The 20702-nt window shown below is 41.7% G+C and overlaps 2 protein-coding genes and 1 long non-coding RNA gene across 8 annotated transcripts in view; 2 read left to right on the top strand and 1 right to left on the bottom strand.

The window, feature by feature from the left end:
• Positions 1-11145, top strand: part of LOC147340359 (uncharacterized) — a 31341-nt gene extending 20196 nt beyond the window's left edge. For all 3 annotated transcript variants that reach the window (XR_015159355.1, XR_015159353.1, XR_015159358.1), the window contains exon 6: positions 10795-11145. This is a non-coding gene — a long non-coding RNA (uncharacterized LOC147340359). The remainder of the gene's footprint in view (positions 1-10794) is intronic.
• The window catches only part of LOC147340357 (P antigen family member 3-like), a 68522-nt gene that overhangs the window by 1419 nt on the left and 46401 nt on the right, over positions 1-20702 (bottom strand). Inside the window, exons 1-4 of one of the 3 annotated variants that reach the window (XM_086388716.1) lie at positions 3700-3897; positions 2832-2911; positions 2219-2357; positions 1690-1815 (exon numbers count right to left, since the gene is read on the bottom strand). In XM_086388716.1, the coding sequence (XP_086244842.1) occupies positions 1690-1815; positions 2219-2357; positions 2832-2903 (337 nt within the window). In that variant the 5' untranslated portion in view covers positions 2904-2911; positions 3700-3897. Of the gene's footprint in view, positions 1-1689; positions 1816-2218; positions 2358-2831; positions 2912-3699; positions 3898-20702 lie in introns of those variants that run through there. The other 2 variants (XM_086388715.1, XM_086388717.1) reach the window with 2 other exon arrangements.
• The window catches only part of LOC147340358 (P antigen family member 3-like), a 95977-nt gene that overhangs the window by 55519 nt on the left and 19756 nt on the right, over positions 1-20702 (top strand). The window lies entirely within an intron of this gene.

The raw sequence follows: 20702 nt of genomic DNA, 5'->3' as shown, positions 1-20702 counted from the left end.
AATGTGTGATTGTATATATATATATTAAAAATTATATAAGCTAGGACATTGTCTTTATTTATTAGTTGAGTTTATTTTCCTCTTCCTAACACTTCATACCTGTCTTTTAATAAGTATCTTTTTCTTTTTCCCTTAGGTTTATTCTGTTGCTCTTTTTCTTACCTTTTATGTTGGATGTAGGATTTTATATTTATGTACCTTGTAATTTATGTATTTTTCTTTTTAAATACCACACATATTTAGGGCTAAGATTTGTATATGAGAACATTTTAATCATGTTCTGTAGTTACTTGAATGTCATCTGAAAGTTGTATTTTCATCTAATTGTTCAAATGGAATGGAAAAAAAATGTAAAGTGAAAATATTTAGAAGGCTAATACACAGTAAATTCTTCCCTAACTATGAAGTTCCTCCTTTAAAATCAGCACCATGCAATTCATTGCCAGCAAGTTGGAAAACAGGTAAGTGAAAGATACTAAGTTGATTACGCGGGAAGAACTAGAGTTACAATTTTTGGCCTTCAAAACTTTTTAAACTCATGTATCAAAGAGGAAAAATAACATACTGGATATGGTTAGAGATGATTATATCACGAGGCTCAGATTTTTATTAGTTCTTTAAGAGTGAGAGTGGGGTATATGGCAAAACCTTCATAATATTATAAAGTAATCATCCTCCAATTAAAATAGGCAACCTCCCCCCCCAAAAAAAGACCAAATGTGGGGGCAGGTAGTGTGCTTAGCATATGTATCTTACTCACACCTGCCTTGAATATCACTGACTAAATGCACTCTCTCAACTTGATCAGCCACAGAAACAGGAAACTAGACTATCTTTGGCCATTTTATTATTCAGTCATTTCATGCTTCCCTGGGGAAAGGATTTAAAATGCAACTATTTTTTAAAGAGCTAGAGAATTCAGAATTTGAGAGAATTTAACAAACATCAAGAAAAATGTTGGCTCATTGTCTTTTATAAAAAATTAATTAATTGATTTTAATTGGAGACTAATTACAATAGTCTGGTGGGTTTTGCCATACATTGACATGAATCAGCCACAGGTGTACATGTGTCCCCCGTCAGAAAATGAAATCTCAATTCCCCTGTTATAATTTGACTCAAGATGACATTTTATGATAAATACATCGTACAAAACAGAGTATTCTTGTATGCATTCCATCAAAGAGAATCAGAGAATGCAGAAATTAGCATTGAAAAATCAGCATCGTCGTGTATCTGTTCTGAATTCACAACTTACATGAGTAAAGTTGAGTTTAGAAGTTAAGGGATTTCACAGAATCACACACATTATGCTAAGCTGGTACTAGAACCTACTTGGATGCCTAAGCATATTTCATATAAACTGATATTTATTACAAATGCATTCCATATTTGCTACAAGCAGAAATTATAAAATAACCTGAAAATTATTAGCTGTTGCTTAAAGTACTTATACTCAAGAGAAGAAAACGGTTTCCTATTTTCAATTCGATATGGCTTTGATCCTGTCTGGTTCTTTATTTGAAAGTCTGTAAGTCAGGCACTCAGGCATCTGGGGTCTGAACTATCTTTCAAAGAATATGTGAACTCTATTATTAAAATAATAGTAATGTTCCCTCTATATTAGTAAAGATATAATATTCTGAAAAACAGAAACCACATAAATTACTTTCTGAATGGATGACATACCTGATTCTGGCATTTCAACAGGCTCTGTATTTGATGCAAACTCCTCCCTCACATCAGGACCATCTCCACCTTCACCCCCAGTCTTTGCCAGAGCCAATTGCTGGAGATCAGCTTCCAGGCCAGAATCTTTAAAAAAATGCATCAATTCAGCTGTAAAGCATGCAATATAAACAAGGGAATGATGATATTCATTCCCTCGGTGTTATGATTTAAAAGCCTTAGGTTAGTATGCTAAAAATGTGATGAATAAGAACCTCAGGAGCATTATTCCGGGAATGTTTTGCTGGAGAAAAAGGAAAGCAGAATTTTCTGAATGTTATTACCATTTTCCTTTTCCAGGGTTGTCCTCAGACACCTTAGTTGCCCCCTTCTCTTTGTCTTGAAAACAAGGGAAAATTTGAGCGACCACACTGACCTGCAAACTATACTCTCCTCAGTTTTTTAGAAACTGTCTGAAGTCCTTTTCTAATGTTTCCTTTCCTCTTCTTACTGGTTATGTCTTAAGGCATGACCCACAGATACACTTTACCTTCAAAGGGATCCTTCTCCTCTTCTTCATCACGATTCACTGGATCCTCTCCATGTACTTCCTCCTTTCTAGGTGTGATATCCTGAATCTCAGCTGGCGGTTCCTCTTGTTGAGGTTGCTCAACACTGGGCTGCTGGTCCTAGTAGAGAGTGCATGCAAATAAAAACTTTTTTTTTAATACATCTAATAGCATAAATATACATAATACATAGATATATCTGAGCATAAGTAAACCTAACAACATTTTCCCAACACAATTCTATGTACTTACTTTTAATAAAGTTACTCTTCCCACAGAGAAGAGTTAGCTCCCATAAGAGTTACCCAGGAAGACTTTAGAAGTTATTTAAGTCTATGTTGGGATGGAAGTATGCAGCCTGTTGTTAATAAGCAGGAGGAGGGAGTCACTGGGCACATTTCCAGGGAATTTAACAGTATAATCATCCAGGCAATGCCGGACTATAGTATATCTGGATCAGTGTTCCTTCCTAAGACAAACTGTCACCCTTTATCAGCATGGAAGACCTTTATCACCACATCCGTACTACTTAACATCATTTTCTCAAAAATAAACTTGTGCTAACAGAAAACATCAAATGGTAAGGTTACTCACAACCACAGGTTCATCCACCTGGGAGCAATCTTGCTTTGTAGGTCCCAATGTTGATGCCACTTGCCCACTCATATTTCTCCCTGAAAGCAGAATATTGTGATTTAGAAAATGTATTTAAGAGTATAGCTACATTTGATCACTTTTATGACCTTACGTTGACTTGTTTTTTTTTTTAATGTGAAAACACTTTCGAAAGAAAACTCTGGTTAAGTATGAGTGTACATGCATTTCAATTACACCAAATACAGTCGCTTGCAAAGCCATTTGTGTCTTTGCGAAGCTGGCGGAGAAATCACGTTAAGGTACATAAGAAGGCTGAATTTTTGTGAGGACGTTTGATTTCACAACAGACTTCTCCATCATGAAGATCTTTAGTGAAATACTGCTAGGAATTCAAAAGCTCAGGACTATTGCTCATGTCACACTCCTATTCACCAGACCTATTTTCCCCAACTCCCTTGGAATTCAGTTGGAACACGAAGAAAGGCTCAGTCTTTACAGCCTGACTATGGCGATTTTCTCAGTGTCTGGGGCTGAGGTGAGGCTGCATACAGAGCAACCGGTCCACTTCTCTCTTGGCACCTTACCACAAAATCCGCGATACACTCACAACCCCACTGTGGTCCAGTTTCTAGGCCTTTCCTTAATCGCCCACCCCACCCCCTGCCCAGGTCCCACTGCTGGCCCCAGATTCTGTGCTCTGTCGTCAATTCCAGGGCCCCAATGAACCAAATATCTCAAATAGCACCCCCAAGTCTCCCCCCACCATCATCCTACCCACTGCCCTCCTCTGCCCACTGCCCTTCCTCTCCCGCCATCAAGGCAAGAACTATGGAGTCGCGACACTTGTGAGGAGAAAGACGACTACCTTGAGGGCCTTCCTCCTCAACGGCCCTAGATCGCACTGCCCGACCCGCGCGAAACTCGCTGGCTCCCCCTCACACGCACACACACTTAAACGCCAGACAGGACAGACCTGTGAACCCACCTGGTGAGTCTCAAATAGTGAGAAAGAACCAGGACTGAATAAACAGACCCGTCTCAGGTCCAACGCTCCTCACAGAACGCTCAGGAAGGCATATGCGCACCAAGGCGCATGCGCAGCAACGGATGCGCACGCACACACTGCGCATACTCACTGAGTTGAGCCTGTGCAGTGCAGGTTGCGGTTTTCCCGCCATTGAGGTAGAGTCCTGGAACCGCAGGGTCTCTGGAGGATGAGAAAGGGGCTTGAAGGCTATATTTTTTTCCTTCCAGTGCAGTCTTTCTTATGCATCCACAACCTCTGGTGATAGGTAGTCCCAGGTTACCCTTAGTGGAGAATGTGTCTCAGAAAGACAGTCATGACAGAAATAGATATTACTTTTTTTAATACCTATTTTTATACGTGCTCTAATGAACCATTTCCTTCTCTGCTTCTGGGTTTTCCTTCTTCCGTCATACTCCCAGTGGCTTTACTCACTTCCATGGAATAAGTACATAAATAGATGCCTCTGTTTCCACTTTTTGCTTGGTGCACTGCACATTTAAATCTCTCAACTGGTAACTAGTTTCTCTGAATATACTTCTGGTTCCTATACAGTATTGTTCCTTTAGCATCGGACTTCACTTTCACCACCAGACACATCCACAGCTGGGTGTTGTTTCCACTTTGGCTTAGCCTTTTCATTCCTTCTGTAGCTATTTCTGCACTCTTCTCCAGTAGCACATTCTTCTTATTCTATTATAGCAGGAATTTTCGTACTTACTAGGAGTTTTAATTTTACCCAAGAGAAAGGAAAACATGTTCACACGAGGACCTTTACTCAAATATTCTACTCACGTGCTCCTAATAGCCAAAACTAGAAACAGCCCAATTCTTCAACAACTGGTATATAGAAGAAAGAAAAACAAAAGAGCTTACTCGTACAAAAGAACACTACACAGTCATTTTAAAAGGAACTACTAATGCATGTAACAGCAAGGATGCATCTCAGCTTTGCCAATGAGAGATGTGAGACGCAGAAAGCTATGTATTATATGATTTCCTGTCAATGGATTTCTGGAAAAGCACAACTATAGGCAGAGAAATATATCTGTGGTTGCCAGGGTATAGGAGTGGAAGAAGGAGTCTGAATGCAAATAGCCCAAGGGAGCATTTTCAAACCAATGGGATATTTTCTACATTTTTATTGTGGTAGCATTTACACAATGGCATGCATATGTCAAAACTCGACAAAAGGTAATGCTTTAAAGCATTGACTTCTACTGTATATAAATTATATCTCTATACTTCTCATTTTTTTAAAAAAGGAAAAGGATCTTTTAAGTATGTAAATACTGGTTATTGTATCCATCTAGACCTTGAGTTCATAAACATAAAAGTCTTATTTGAAATTCTTCCCAGACCTGGTCAACTTCCAGGATTCCCCAAGACACCTTTGTACCATTATGACAGTACACAGAAACCTGGTCTTAACCAGGTTTACAATTCCGTCTCTTCACCTCAAGTCAACATTCTTGCTGAGTTCTGTCCATTTTACTTTGAAAATGTCCAATGCAACTACTTTTTCCCATGTCCACCACATCTGCTCTAGTCCAAAGCCCCCCTCCATTTAATTGTCAACCCCCTTCTAACGGGTCTCTCACATCCACTCAGGGTGCCTGTCTCCCACTCACCGCCCTCTCCCTCCCTCTCTTACAGTTCCAGAACTGTTTATGACTTTCTAGATAAAGCCTACTGTCCTACACAAGAACTTGAAAGTATGGCCTAGCCCTTGCCCAGCTTGCTAACATCATGGAAAGTAGAGAATCCTCTTCTTGTCTCTCTTATCAGGCTTCATTCATACCCTCCACTTTCTCAAGCTTAGATTGTCCCATATTTCTGAAGTCTCCAGTTAGTAGACTCCTTCAAGCTAGGCTTCAACAGTATATGGAACAAGAACTTCCAGATATACAAGTTGGTTTTGAAGAGGCAGAGAAACAAGAGATCAAATTGCAGCCTTCATTAGATCATCAGGAAAGCAAGGGAATTCCAGAAACACATCTACTTCTGCTTCATTGACTAGACTACCTCAAGGCCTCTGACTGTGTGGATCACAACAAACTGTGGAAAATTCTTAGAGATGGGAGTACCAGACTAGCTGACCTGTCTCCTGAGAAACCTGTATGAGGGTTAAGAAGTAACAGTTAGAATAAAACATGGAACAACAGACCGTTTCAAAATTGGGAAAGGAGTAAGACAGGTTGTATAGAGTCACCCTGGTTATTCAACTTACATGCAGAGCACATCATGGGAAATGATGGGCTGGATGACTCACAAGCTGGAATCAAGGTTGCTGGTAGAAATATCAAGAAGCTCAGACGGGCAGATAATACCACTTTAATGGCAGGAACTGAAGAGGATCTAAAGAACCTCTTGATGAGGGTGAAAGAGGAGAGTGAAAAGGCTGGCTTAAAAGTCAACATTCAAAAATATAAGATTATGGCATCCAGTCCTATCATTTCACGGATAACAGAAGGGGGGAAGTGGATGCACGGACAGATTTAATTTTGGAGGCTCCAAAATCACCGTGTATGGTGATTGCTGCCATGAAATTAAGACATTTGATCCTTGGAAGAACAACCATAACAAAGCTAGTATGCATGCATGCTCATTGCTTCGTTGTGTCTGACTCTTTATGACCCCATGGACCGTAGCCTGCCAGGTGCCTCTGTCCATGGGATTCTCCAGGCTAGAATACTTTAGTGGATTGCCATGCCCTCCTCCCATGGGGCATGGCAAGGCATCTTCCCAGCCCAGGGGTGAAACCCATGACTCTTACATCCCATGCATTGCAGGGAGATTCATTTTTTTTCCCCCACTTTATTTTTTAATTGAAGGGTAATTGCTTTACAGAATTTTGTTGTTTTCTGTCAAACATCAACAAGAATCAGCCATAGGTACACCCATGCAGGCGAATTCCTTACCACGGAGCCACCAAGGAAGCTCATGTCAAACCTAGACAGCATAGTAGAAAGCAGAGACATCACTTTGCCGACAAAGGTCCATATAGTCAAAATTATGGGTTTTTCAGTAGTCATGTACAGATGTGTGAGTTCGATCATTAAGAAGGCTGAGTGACAAAGAATTGACGCCTTGGGTTTGTGGTGCTGGAGAAGACACTTGAGAATTCCTCGGACAGCAAGGATATCAAAACAGCCAATCCTAAAGGAAACCAACTGAATATTCACTGGCAGGGCCGATGCTGAAGCTGAAGCTCCAATACTTTGGCCACCTGATGGGAAGAGCTGACTCACAGTAAAAGACCCTGATGCTGGTGATCAGGATGGGAAGCGTAATGCAGGTTATGCCCTGGTGACTGCTGAACAGGTTTTAGAAGCAAAATCTCTCCCCCAGGGAACCAGTGCTCAGTTAGCGGAACTTGTGGCTCTGAACCGAGCTCTGCTGCTGCTGCTAAGTCGCTTCAGTCGTGTCCGACTCTGTACGACCCCATAGACAGCAGCCCACCAGCCTCCCCCGTCCCTGGGATTCTCCAGGCAAGAACACTGGAGTGGGTTGCCATTTCCTTCTCCAATGCATGAAAGTGAAAAGTGAAAGTGAAGTTGCTCAGTGGTGTCCGACTCTTCACGACCCTATGGACTGCAGCCTACAAGGCTCCTCCATCTATGGGATTTTCCAGGCAAGAGTACTGGAGTGGGGTGCCATCACCTTGTCCCGACCCGAGCTCTAGAGTTAAGCAAAGGGCAGCGAGCAAATATCTACACTGATTCTAAGTATGCTATTTGACTTTACACGCTCATTCTGCAATATGGAAAGAAAGACAGTGTAAAAGGACAACAGGAGAACCTATTAAGCATTTCAGAGAGGTGCAGAGACTTTTGACTACTATATATTGTCCTAAAGGAGTAGCTGTTATGCATTGCAAAGGGCACAGCAGGGATGGGAATAAAGTAGCTGAAGGTAATCAGCTGACTGACTGTCAAGCAAGAAAAGCGGCACTTTAGGAAACCCCTTCACTGCAGATGCCTTTGATCTGGACAGGTCCCGTGTAGCAGGAAAACCCACAATATACTGAGGAAAAATTAGAAAGATATGAGAGAAGAGGAGCAAAGATTACTGATAAAGGATGGCTACAGTCTGAGGATGGACGATTAATAATTCCTGAAAATACTCAATGGAAAATTCTTAAGGGTTTACACCAGAGTTTTCCTTTAGGTGTAGAGAGTACTTCAGGTCAGTTCAGTTCGGTTCAGGCGCTCAGTCGTGTCCGACTCTTTGTGACCCCATGAATCGCAGCACGCCAGGCCTCCCTGTCCGTCACCAACTCCGGAGTTCACCCAAACTCATGTCCATGGAGTCGCTGATGCCACCCAGCCATCTCATCCTCTGTCGTCTCCTTCTCCTCCTGCCCCCAATCCCTCCCAGCATCAGGGTCTTTTCCAACGAGTCAACTCTTCACATGAGGTGGCCAAAGTATTGGAGCTTCGCCTCAGCATCAGTCCTTCCAATGAACACCCAGGACTGATCTTTAGGATGGACTGGTGGGATCTCCTTGCAGTCCAAGTGACTCTCAAGAGTCTTCTCCAACACCATAGTTCAAAAGCGTCAATTCTTTGGCGCTCAGCTTTCTTCACAGTCCAACTCTCACATAGATACATGACTGCTGGAAAACCCATAGCCTTTACTAGACAGACCTTTTTTGCCAAAGTAATGTCTCTGCTTTTTAATATGTTATCTAAGTTGGTCATAACTTTCCCTCCAAGGAGTAAGCGTCTTTTACTTTTGAAAGGTTGTTGCTGAAGGAAAAGACGCTGGGATTCTTGGCCTCCGGAGGAGAAGAATTCATTCCAGGGCCAGAGACGAGGCTTGATCACTCAGAGCTTTTGTGTAATAAAATTTTACTAAAGTATAAAGGAGATAGAGAAAGCTTCTGACATGACATCAGAAGGGGGCAGAAAGAGTACCCTCCTGCTAGTCTTCAGCTGGATGTTATATATAGTCACTAGCAGTCTGTTAATGAAAGAAAGGAATGTCTTAAAACTCAGAATGGTACCAGGCCCCTCAACCATAAGATGTATTTTGGGATAATCTTGTCACAAGAGGATTCATCCCTGGCCATAAAATGATTGACTTGAATGTTGTAGAAGGGCACATTACCATAAAAAATAGTTTCATTTACATAGATTAGGGGAACAATGTCTGAGTATAACATACTGGTTTATCAAGTAGGTTCTGAGCCATTAGGTGGAACCGACTTGAAGACAGAGTTTGGGGTAAATGCATAGTACATTAACAGAGCTTAAGACAAAGATTTCCATAAGAAAAATGCATTAACTCAAGGTTTGAGAATAGTTAACTTCAGGTGAAACCAGGTGTCATTATGGCAACAGAGTATTTTAAGAGAAACCTCCTCTAAAATTTGTATAGAGAAGGAAAAAAATATCGGTAGTTTGTTTCCTTCTGCCGCTTAAGAGAGATAAAAAATGTCTGACACTTGCAGCCTATTTCCTCCGTTTGAAGATCCCTGGCCTTCCTGCCTGTTACCCTCTCTATTTCATGGCTGCAATCAGCATCTGCAGTGATGTTGGAGCCCAACAAAATAAAGTCTGACACTGTTTCCACTGTTTCACCATCTATTTCCCATGAAGTGATGGGACCAGATGCCATGGTGTTCGTTTTCTGAATGTTGAGCTTTAAGCCAACTTTTTCACTCCCCTCTTTCACTTTCCTCAAGAGGCTTCTTAATTCCTCTTCACTTTCTGCCATAAGGGTGGTGTCATATGCATATCTGAGGTTATTGATATTTCTCCCAGCAATCTTGATTCCACCTTGTGCTTCGTCCAGCCCAGCATTTCTTATGATGTACTCTGCATAATTTAAATAAGCAGGGTGACAATATGCAGCCTTGACATACACCTTTTCCTATTTGGAACCAGTTTGTTGTTCCATGTCCAGTTCTAACTGTTGCTTCCTGACCTGCATATAGGTTTCTCAAGAGAGTACTTACCAGATGGCTTCTCATTTGTTTGAAGGTAAAAAATGTAATGAAAAATTTAAAGGACATTATCAAAAGATGTTAAGTTTTTCACAAAAATAACCCAAATATTGAAAAGCTAGCAAAATCTGGATTACAACGAAGTCGAAAATATCCTGGAGAAGACTGGGAAACTGATTTTACTCATATGCCACAAGCTAATGGATATTCTTGCTCACAAGCTTGGGTGGATACTTTTATTGGATGGATTGAGGCTTTTCCCTGTCGTAGAGAACAGGCTAAGGAGGTTAAAAGAATTTTAATCCATGAAGTTATCTCCAGGTTTGCGCTGCCACAGAGGCTTCAGAGTGACAATGGCTCCGCCTTTAAAACGGCTCTAACTCAGGGGATGTCTGAAGCTCGAGGAATAGAATGTCACGTACACTGTTCCTGGAGACCCCAATCCTCAGGAAAGGTTGAAACAGCTAACGACATTATCAAAAGACATCTGTGCACATTAACTCAAGAGACACAGGACAATTGGATTAAAGTTTTACCCATAGCTTTAATGAGGGCTGGGACTGTCCCCCCAAAGGAGGGGCTGTCCCCTTTGAATGTATTTATGGAAGGCCTTTCTTATGCACAGACATTGTTATAGACCCTGAAGCCTTAGAATTAACTAATTATGTAACTCAGCTCTCAGCTTTTCAACAGGCATTAACGAAACTCCGGAAGGTGACTCCTGACCCAGCTTCTGAGTCAAGCAAGCCTCTATTTCAGCCAGGAACTGAGGTCCAGATAAAAGCATTGGGATCTGGGGGCCAATCCCTCAAATCCCTCTGGAAATGCCCTTACCAGCTTATTCTTTCTTCTCCCACAGCTGTCAAAGTGCCAGGAAGTGATTCGTTGGTGCATCACACTCAAGTTTAAGAGGTGGCACCCTGACCAGAACTAAGTGACGTCATTTTATGTCTTTACTTTCTATGCTCTGACTTTGTACTTTTCAGATGGGCCTGATACTCTGTATGAGCCTACTTCTGCTGACTCCAAAAATCCTGAGTTTGCCATTTGATCCTCAAGACAATGCATTCCTGTCCTGGGCTCACTCCTATGCTGCATTCCACAATCAGTCTAACTGCTGGGTCTGCAGAGTGCTCCCCTCTTCATCAGTGGAAGGCTTCCCATGGTGGACATCTCCACTTCAAGGAAAAGACTTTCTCCAAGTCTGCGAATACCTTCGACAACAATCGTATGTGATGCCTCTTCTTAATCTGATGACATCTAACAACCCTAAGATGGACTGGTGCAACACTTTGTACTTTAACTATGGACATAACGTGGCTTTTAATTTTGATTTACATTGTCTTGGTTTTATGCCTATTTCACTACACATAAGGTAAATGGGTCTAGATCTAGTGGCTTTGTACCTGACATTTATCAAATATGGGATGATATGAGGTTATATGGCTAACTCCTGAAAAAGGACATCTAATGTCTACTGACCATATATGCTGGGGACAAATAGAGCCATCCCCAGAAGTTAGCCAAAAACTTAATTATTATTATTTTTTATTTTATTTTATTTTTAAACTTTACAATATTGTATTAGTTTTGCCAAATATCGAAATGAATCTGCCACAGGTATACCCGCGTTCCCCATCGTGAACCCTCCTCCCACCTTCCTCCTCTACCCTCCCTCTGGGTCGTCCCAGTGCACCAGCCCCAAGCATCCAGTACTGTGCATTGAACCTGGACTGGCGACTTGTTTCATACATGATATTATACATGTTTCAATGCTATTCTCCCAAATCTCCCCACCCTCTCCCTCTCCCACAGAGTCCATAAGACTGATCTATACATCGGTGTCTCTTTTGCTGTCTCGTACACAGGGTTATTGTTACCATCTTTCTAAATTCCATATATGTGCGTTAGTATACTGTATTGGTGTTTTTCTTTCTGGCTTACTTCACTCTGTATAATAGGTTCCAGTTTCATCCATCTCATTAGAACTGATTCAAATGTATTCTTTTTAATGGCTGAGTAATACTCCATTGTGTATATGTAACATAGCTTTCTTATCCATTCATCTGCTGATGGGCATCTAGGTTGCTTCCATGTCCTGGCTATTATAAACAGTGCTGCGATGAACATTGGGGTACACCTGTCTCTTTCCCTTCTGGTTTCCTCAGTGTGTATGCCTAACAGTGGGATTGCTGGATCATAAGGCAATTCTATTTCCAGTTTTTAAAGGAATCTCCACACTGTTCTCCATAGTGGCTGTACTAGTTTACATTCCCACCAACAGTGTAAGAGGGTTCCCTTTTCTCCACACCCTCTCCAGCATTTATTGCTTGTAGACTTTTGGATCGCAGCCATTCTGACTGGCGTGAAATGGTACCTCATAGTGGTTTTGATTTGCATTTCTCTGATAATGAGTGATGTTGAGCATCTTTTCATGTGTTTGTTAGCCATCTGTATGTCTTCTTTGGAGAAATGTCTATTTAGTTCTTTGGCCCATTTTTTGATTGGGTCATTTATTTTTCTGGAGTTGAGCTGTAGGAGTTGCTTGTATATTTTTGAGATTAGTTGTTTGTCCGTTGCTTCATTTGCTATTATTTTCTCCCATTCTGAAGGCTGCCTTTTCACCTTGCTAATAGTTTCCTCTGTTGTGCAGAAGCTTTTAAGTTTAATTAGGTCCCATTTGTTTATTTTTGCTTTTATTTCCAATATTCTGGGAGGTGAGTCATAGAGGATCCTGCTGTGATGTATGTCGGAGAGTGTTTTGCCTATGTTCTCCTCTAGGAGTTTTATAGTTTCTGGTCTTACGTTTAGATCTGTAATCCATTTTGAGTTTATTTTTGTGTAAGGTGTTAGAAAGTGTTCTAGTTTCATTCTTTTACAAGTGGTTGACCAGTTTTCCCAGCACCACTTGTTAAAGAGATTGTCTTTAATCCATTGTATATTCTTGCCTCCTTTGTCAAAGATAAGGTGTCCATATGTGCGTGGATTTATCTCTGGGCTTTCTATTTTGTTCCATTGATCAATATTTCTGTCTTTGTGCCAGTACCATACTGTCTTGATAACTGTGGCTTTGTAATAGAGTCTGAAGTCAGGTAGGTTGATTCCTCCAGTTCCATTCTTCTTTCTCAAGATAGCTTTGGCTATTCGAGGCTTTTTGTATTTCCATACAAATTGTGAAAGCAATCAGAGCAGAAAAAGAAATCCAAATTGGAAAAGAAGAAGTAAAACTCTCACTGTTTGCAGATGACATGATCCTTTACATAGAAAACCCTAAAGACTCCACCAGAAAATTACTAGAACTAATCAATGATTATAGTAAAGTTGCAGGATATAAAATCAACACACAGAAATCCCTTGCATTCCTATACACTAATAATGAGAAAACTGAAAGAGAAATTAAGGAAACAATTCCATTCACCATTGCAACGGAAAGAATAAAATACTTAGGAATATATCTACCTAAAGAAACTAAAGACCTATATATAGAAAACTATAAAACACTGGTGAAAGAAATCAAAGAGGACACTAATAGATGGCGAAATATACCATGTTCATGGATTGGAAGAATCAATATAGTGAAAATGAGTATACTACCCAAAGCAATTTATAGATTCAATGCAATCCCTATCAAGCTACCAACAGTATTCTTCACAGAGCTAGAACAAATAATTTCACAATTTGTATGGAAATACAACAACTTAATTATAATGATTGGAAACAATTGGGACTTTAACCTCAGGAAATATGCAAGGTAATCATTCCTGAATTTTCCAACCCCAGTTCAGGTCCTCCCTTTGCCTGGCCAGGCACTGATTGGGACTGGATATCTCAGTCACGCTGGCTTGCTCCAAACGGGACCTTTGGATATGTGGCTCCTACCTACGGGCATGGCTTCCTCCTGGCTGGATAGGGAGATGCACCCTAGGTCTAGCTTTTACTCACGGCTTCATATCTTCAGAGCTTCCAGAAAAGCCTGCTAATTTACCACACCTTAAACTTGGTGGGCAAGATCTGCATTTCGCTGGTGTGATTATTTGGCTGCAGTGTTTGTTCCCTCTCTGGGAACTACAGATGTTATGCTCCAAGTGGATGCTTTGACTACTTTTACTCAACAGGCATTACAAGATTCTCAAAAATCTACTTCAGCTCTTTTCTTTAAAAAATTTTAATTTTAATTGGAGGCTAATTACTTTACAATATTGTATTGGTTCTGCCACACATCAACATGAATCTGTCAGGGGCGTACACGTGTTCCCCATACTGAACCCCCTTCCCACCCACCTCCCCGTACCATCCCTCCAGGTCATCCCAGTACACCAGCCCCAAGGGTCCTGTATCGAACCTGGACTGGCAATTCGTTTCTTATATGATACTATACATGTTTCCATGACATTGCCCCAAATCATCCCACCCTCTCCCTCTCCCACAGAGTCCAAAAGCCTGTTGTATACATCTGTGTCTCTATTTCAGCTCTTAATGCTGAACAAATACAAATTAGAAAGGTGGTTTTACAAAACAGATTGGCCTTAGATATTCTGACAGCTGCACAAGGAGGAACTTGTGCCATTATTCATACCCAGTGCTGTACATATATACCTGATATGAGCACTAATGGTACTCATTTTACTAAACACATGAACAAGATGATTCAGGCTATGGATGCTCCTGAAGCCTCAATTGCCTCACTTTGGGAGACATTAACTAGTTCCCCATGGTGGAAAACTATCTTGATTACAATAATTCTGATTGTTCTGTTTTTGCTGTTTGCTCACTGCACCTATAACTGTGTAGCTGGATTTGTTTCTAGTCGCATGATGGCTTTTAATTTACAAATGGTTGCTCAAACTCCTGCGACTGCTGCAGCTTCCTCCAGCTACTTCTTGGGACCCCTGGATCAGAGACCCTCAATATGAGGGTTAGGACAATATGTTGCCTCACCAATTTAGGGACAATGCCCCTTATCAGCTCAGAAGAAGTTATGGAGTGAGAATTACTCCCCTTTCCCTAGGCAACATAATTCTCCTAAAAGAAAAGAGGGGAATGAAAGGGTAACAGGCAGGAAGGCCAGGGGTCTCCAAACAGAGGAAATAGGCTGCAAGTGTTGGACATTTTTTATCTTTCTCTTAAGTGGCAGGAGGAAACAAACTAGTGTTATTTTTTTCTCCTTCTCTATACAAATATAAAAAGAGATTTCTCTTAAAATTTTGTGTTGCCATAATGACACCTGGTTCCACCTGAACTTCACTTTTTTCAAGCCTTGGGCTAACCAATGCATTTTTCTTATGGAAATGCTTGTCTTAAGCTATGTTAATGTTCTATGCATTTACCCTAGACTCTGTCTTCAAGGCGGTTCTGCCTAAAGGCTCAGAACCCACTTGACAAACCAGTATGTTAAACTCATACCTTGTTCTTCTAATCTACGTCAATGAAACTATATATTTGTATGGAAATCTGCCTTTCTTCAAGATTCAAGTCAATTGTTTTATGGCCCAGGATGACTCACCTGGCGCCAATGTTATCTCAAAATGCATGTTGTGGGTGAGGGGCCTGGTGCCATTCTCTGAGTCTTGAGACATTGCCTTGCTTTAATTAGCAGACTGCTAGTAGCTATATAACATCCAGCTAAAGACTAGCAGGGGGGCACTCCTTCTGTCCCCTCTTCTGATGTCTATGTCAGAAGCTTTCTCTATCTCTTTTATACTTTAATGAAACTTTATTACACAAAAGCTCTGAGCGATCAAGGCTTGTCTCTGGCCACGGAATGAAGTCTTCTCCTCCAGAGGCCAAGAATCCCGGCGTCTTTCATGGTTCAGAACAACCTTTAACTGGGAAGGATTGAAGGCAAATGGAGAAGGGGGAAGTAGAGGATGAGATCGTTATATAGCATCACCGACTCAACGCACATGAATTTGAACAAAATATGGCAGATAGTGGAGGACAGAGGAGCCTGGGGTGCTACAGTCCATGGGGTCTCGTGAAAGGAGTTGGACACGGCCCAGCGATTGAAAACGAACAACCACCACCACCTTACCTTTGCGTTTCCCTGCGCTGAAGAATTGATGCTTTTGAACTGTGATGTTGGAGAAGACTCTTGAGAGTCCCTTAGACTGCAAAGAGATCCAACCAGTCCATTCTGAAGGAGACAGGCCTTGGATTTCTTTGGAAGGAATAATGCTAAAGCTGAAACTCCAGTACTTTGGCCACCTCATGCGAAGAGTTGACTCCTTGGAAAAGACTCTGAGGCTGGGAGGGATTGGGGGCAGGAGGAGAAGGGGAAGGCAGAGGATGAGATGGCTTGATGGCATCACTGACTGGATGGACACGAGTCTGGGTGAACTCCGGGTGTTGGTGATGGACAGGGAGGCCTGGTGTGCTGCGATTCATGGGATCACAAGGAGTCGGACACAACTGAGCGACTGAACTGAAGTGAACTGAACTGAAGGTGCCACAGCCCCACTTTCAACAGGGCTAAGAAGTTTCTGTGTCTGTCAGTGCTAAAGGCTGAGACTTATGTCTTTACACACTCAGCGCCCCCTGCTTAGGGTTGATGGCGGGTCCTTAGAACACTCATCACTCCCTCCCAGAGCTCAGAGCACGGAGCCTTCTCACAACAGTAATGGAGCACCCTGCCTGCTACAGAAATGGGAATCGTAGCTGTTTAGCCCCTCTTAATATGTTTTCTCCCTTTGCATTGAGTTCACTTCTACATTTCTTCTTTGAGTCACCAAATCAAATCTTCTCATCCCCAACTGGTTACTGTAACAAGCTGCAGCTGCATCTCTATCAAGGACGGTGCATGTACCCCCTGCGCTATGTATTTTCTTCCTCGTTTCCCGTCAGAATCTGTCAACTCCCAGACATCACAAAAAGGGCTCCAGATCACCCACAAAAGGGGCGGTGCTGCAGGGGAGGCTGTGACTCTCATCCACAGCCTGAGTCAAAGCAGGACTGTGTTATAAGTGTCACCAGCTGCCCCAATGCATCATGGGAGCCAAAAGAGCAATGGTCTGAAAGTCCTAACACAGACACTTATGTGGAAGGAACACCAGTGTCTTCCTAGGGACCTGTGAGTTGTTGTTTGGTTTGGGCCTATAGAGTCAGTGACCTTTTTCACAACACTTGCAGGCTTAGCTAACCTTCCATCAGGACCTCTCTCCTCCCCTACAGCCCCCTACCTACTGTACCAAAAATCATACTTCTGACTTCAGTGTGCTGATTGGGTTTTCATCTGGCAGGGATACCAACACAACTTTTTATGCTGAAACCTCAAGATACCTGAAGAGAACGAGTTTTCAGAAAGTCCATCTTTCAATTATAATAGAAAGACTGCCTATGTAACAATGAAGATACAACAAATTAAAATATTAATAAAATGTTATTTGGAAAGTATCTAGAATGCCACACTTAAGAGAAAAAAAATTTAACACGTGGTCTATTGCCTTTCAGGTCGAATCTGCATTTTAAAAAATTAGGAGATGGGTGAGGTAATGTCTTCATGATATTATATTTGTTGTTCTGTTTATCATTACATTATTTCTATGGTTATGCTACTTTCCAGAATGATGAGGGTGCTCCACTAATGTCTGTCTCGGCAAATACATGTTTAGAGCTTGCTATGGACTAGGAACTGTTCTCTGTGAGCTTTGCATGTTGACATGACACCCCATGGACTTTCATGCACTTAGGAGAAACTGTGTTCAATCCATATGCAGATCCATCGTAGTGTTTCATGCGGATGGACATGTTGATCTGCCTTCTGATCCACAGTAGACTAGACACTGCACTGTATTCCAGACTGGGAGTCAGATACCATGCCTGTCTGTTTCTCTCTGTCCTGGGCACCAATCTGTCTCAGCTCTTGCCAGCTAGGTGACTTTGTACAAATTCATTCACCCATTAATGTCTTTGTGTCTCTGCTCCTCAACTGCAGAAAGAGATGATAGCATTAAAAATGCTCACCTTACAGTGTTGCTATGAGTACTCAAAGACATTTGAGTACATATGGAGTACATATGTACATTGTGTACATATGGAGTGCTAAGCACGATCCAGAAGGGTGAGCTCTCTCTTCACTTCCGTTTCTGCTTGTACTCATATCCCCATGTCCCTGCCCCCATGCTTTTACCTCCCCAATCCCATCTGATCTGTGTCATCTCTGATCTGTGCCCCTGTCTTCAGACTCTGCATCCCAAAACACAGCTGAACATCTCCTCATGATTTACCTCAGAAAATATCCATATCATCACCCTTGGAATAAACAATCATGAGTATTAGTGGAAGAAATAAGAAACACAACAGAACTGGAAATGTGAAAACTACACAAGAAATAAAGCATTACTGATGATCGTTTGACTATTAACATTTTCATATCTTCATCAGATTCAGATCTTCAGATTTGATTGAGAATTAGACTTGATAAAAATAATGGCCAAAAAAGGCCATGCGATTAGGTTTCTTGGCCTTTTAATTTCCCTGGGCAATGTTTTTAAAAATTTTTATACTCATGTTCTATAACTGTCCAGTGACCACTTGCTTTCCCGTCATGATGCAAATCCTATGAAGAGGTCATTAGATGTCTAACTTCACATAGAATATTCACTAAACTTTTTCATAAGATCACATGATGAAACCCAAATATTTCCTTTAAGCTTCACAATATCCCCATAAGAAGAGGGGGATACTCACTGTGCTAAAAAAAAAAAAAAAAAAAACCCTCCCTCATACCTTATACACTCCAATCTTGAGGCCCTGAAAGGCCTGAAATGATAGTGCAAGGTCCATGCAGTGTGTCAAAGGTGGTCTTCACATTGTGTCTCTGGAACAATCTCCAGGAAATGTGGAAGAGCAATAATATTAACAACAGTAATGACAACAGTTAGAATTGACTTGGAACATACCACATGGCACGTACTGTCCTGACAATTTCTCATGTCTTAACATGGTCAGTGGTCTACATTGCCCCACGAAGTAGTTAAATTTAATCAAAGCTAGTGTTTGCATGTGGTTAAAAGAGGAATGAGGTGCAGAGGCACTACATAACTTGTTCAGTGTCGCCCAGCAGTAAGGGAGCCACAGGTCTGGATGCACTGTGGAAAACTCTGGGCGTTCTGTATTTATTCAGTCAAGGGTAAGATCCAACAGCTACAGCGAAATATATACAATAACAGCTACCACATAACAAAAATTGATCTTACATCATAGAAATGCACACTAAATGGAAATCTGATTTCTTCAGAAATCTTTCAAATGGAGGCTTGACAAGACTGGCATCAGGATGTTTTGTAGACACGATGGTCTCAGAGCCTCCTTAGTACAGCAGACAGCATGTCAGTGAGTCTCCTAGACTGGTGGTCTTTGGTTTGTGGATCAGAGAAAGCAGGAAACCCCTGTCACATGCTCTCAATGGAGACAGAGCCAGGCAGCAGGCAAAATAAGACCATGCCTCTGCTCTGGTAGTGCCTAGACAAGTTGTCCATGTCAATCAGAATTGAGGAATTCTTTTAAAAAGTGCAGATTCCATGATCTACACTCAGTGACTCTCACTCAGTGCGTCTACAACAGTGCCCCAGAATCTGTGAGATTTCACTACACTTGGGAAACTCTCAGGGACTTTATTAAACCCCATTGGTAGTGAGACTGTCAGCAAAATAAGGGAAATAGAGACAGAACAGATATTAGAGAAAATATATAGATAATCAACAAAACCCAAAGCTGGCTCTTTCAAAAGGTCAATATGAATTCATAAGTTTCCACCCATAAGAATAAAAAAAAAGATAACCAAAGACAAAACTCACCAATATAAGGAAAGGAATAGGTTACAGATTCCACATTTCCTAATCCAATCATTTCATCAAGGTGAATTGGGCCAAATCCAAGCAATGTGATGAAACCACTCGTTTTCTTTCTCATTGTCCTCCAGCTCCCCCTTCCTGCCTCTCTCCTTTGCCCCATTTCCTTTCTCCTTCTTAAGTCCTGCCCTCCATCAAGAGGAGCAATGTTATCCCATGATTATAACTGATGTCCGCTGCTTGGCTGACATTCAGCGTGGATGCTATCATCCCTGTAGCTGGTACACTGAAGCTCTCTGTCTCTCATGATGGACCAGAAGGTTTCACTCTAATTTCAAGTATAGGTAGGAGAGAAGGTGCAGGGCACATGTTGGAGCCTTGAGTCCTTCATCTAAGAAATGCAGAAGACCACAAACTGTAGGAGAAACAGAAACAGCAGCACCAGGCCCCTTTCAATGAGAGCTATGTGCCAAACACAGCACATCACAGGATTCCTTGACATTCAGGAGCATGCCAAGTAGAATTCCATGCCAGGACTGTTGCATTTATTGTTCCTTCTGCCTGGAATGCTCTTCCCTTAGGTAACCCCACAGCCTGCTCCCTTACTTCCTCCAGATCTCTGCTTACTTGCCATCTTTCAGGGAGTCTTTCCCTCATTATCTCGAATAAAATAATAACATCATACCTACATACACGGTTTACCCTGATCTAACAATATCTTTCTTCTTACTGCCTGCCACCCTTGATTATTTACTGACCACCGAGTCTATGAAATGAGAGACTTGGTTGGTTTTGTCCTGTCCCAAACTCCTCCAATAGTGCTCAGGTCTACAGCAGGTTCTCAGAAAACATTTGCTGAAGGACAGTCTGGAGCCAGGCCCTTTACACACTTTGGTATGATGCATAGGTACCCTCCAAGATGGGCACTGGCCCCATTGTATTAATTATGGTACAAACTGAGATTTCAGGAGACAAGTGATACACTCAACAACACAGTCAGCATGTCAGGTTCCAAGCTTCAGAATCATATCTGCCAGCTTCCAAATCCTCAGTTCCTGGACAGAGACTTCACAGCCAAGAACATAAGAGGTTTTACATCTAACACA

Source organism: Bos grunniens, chromosome X, assembly GCF_055505025.1.
Source record: "Bos grunniens cultivar Pamir isolate PY7600 chromosome X, Bosgru_T2T1.0, whole genome shotgun sequence".
NCBI lineage: Eukaryota > Metazoa > Chordata > Mammalia > Artiodactyla > Bovidae > Bos > Bos grunniens.
This window is presented reverse-complemented; position numbering and strand designations above follow the sequence as displayed.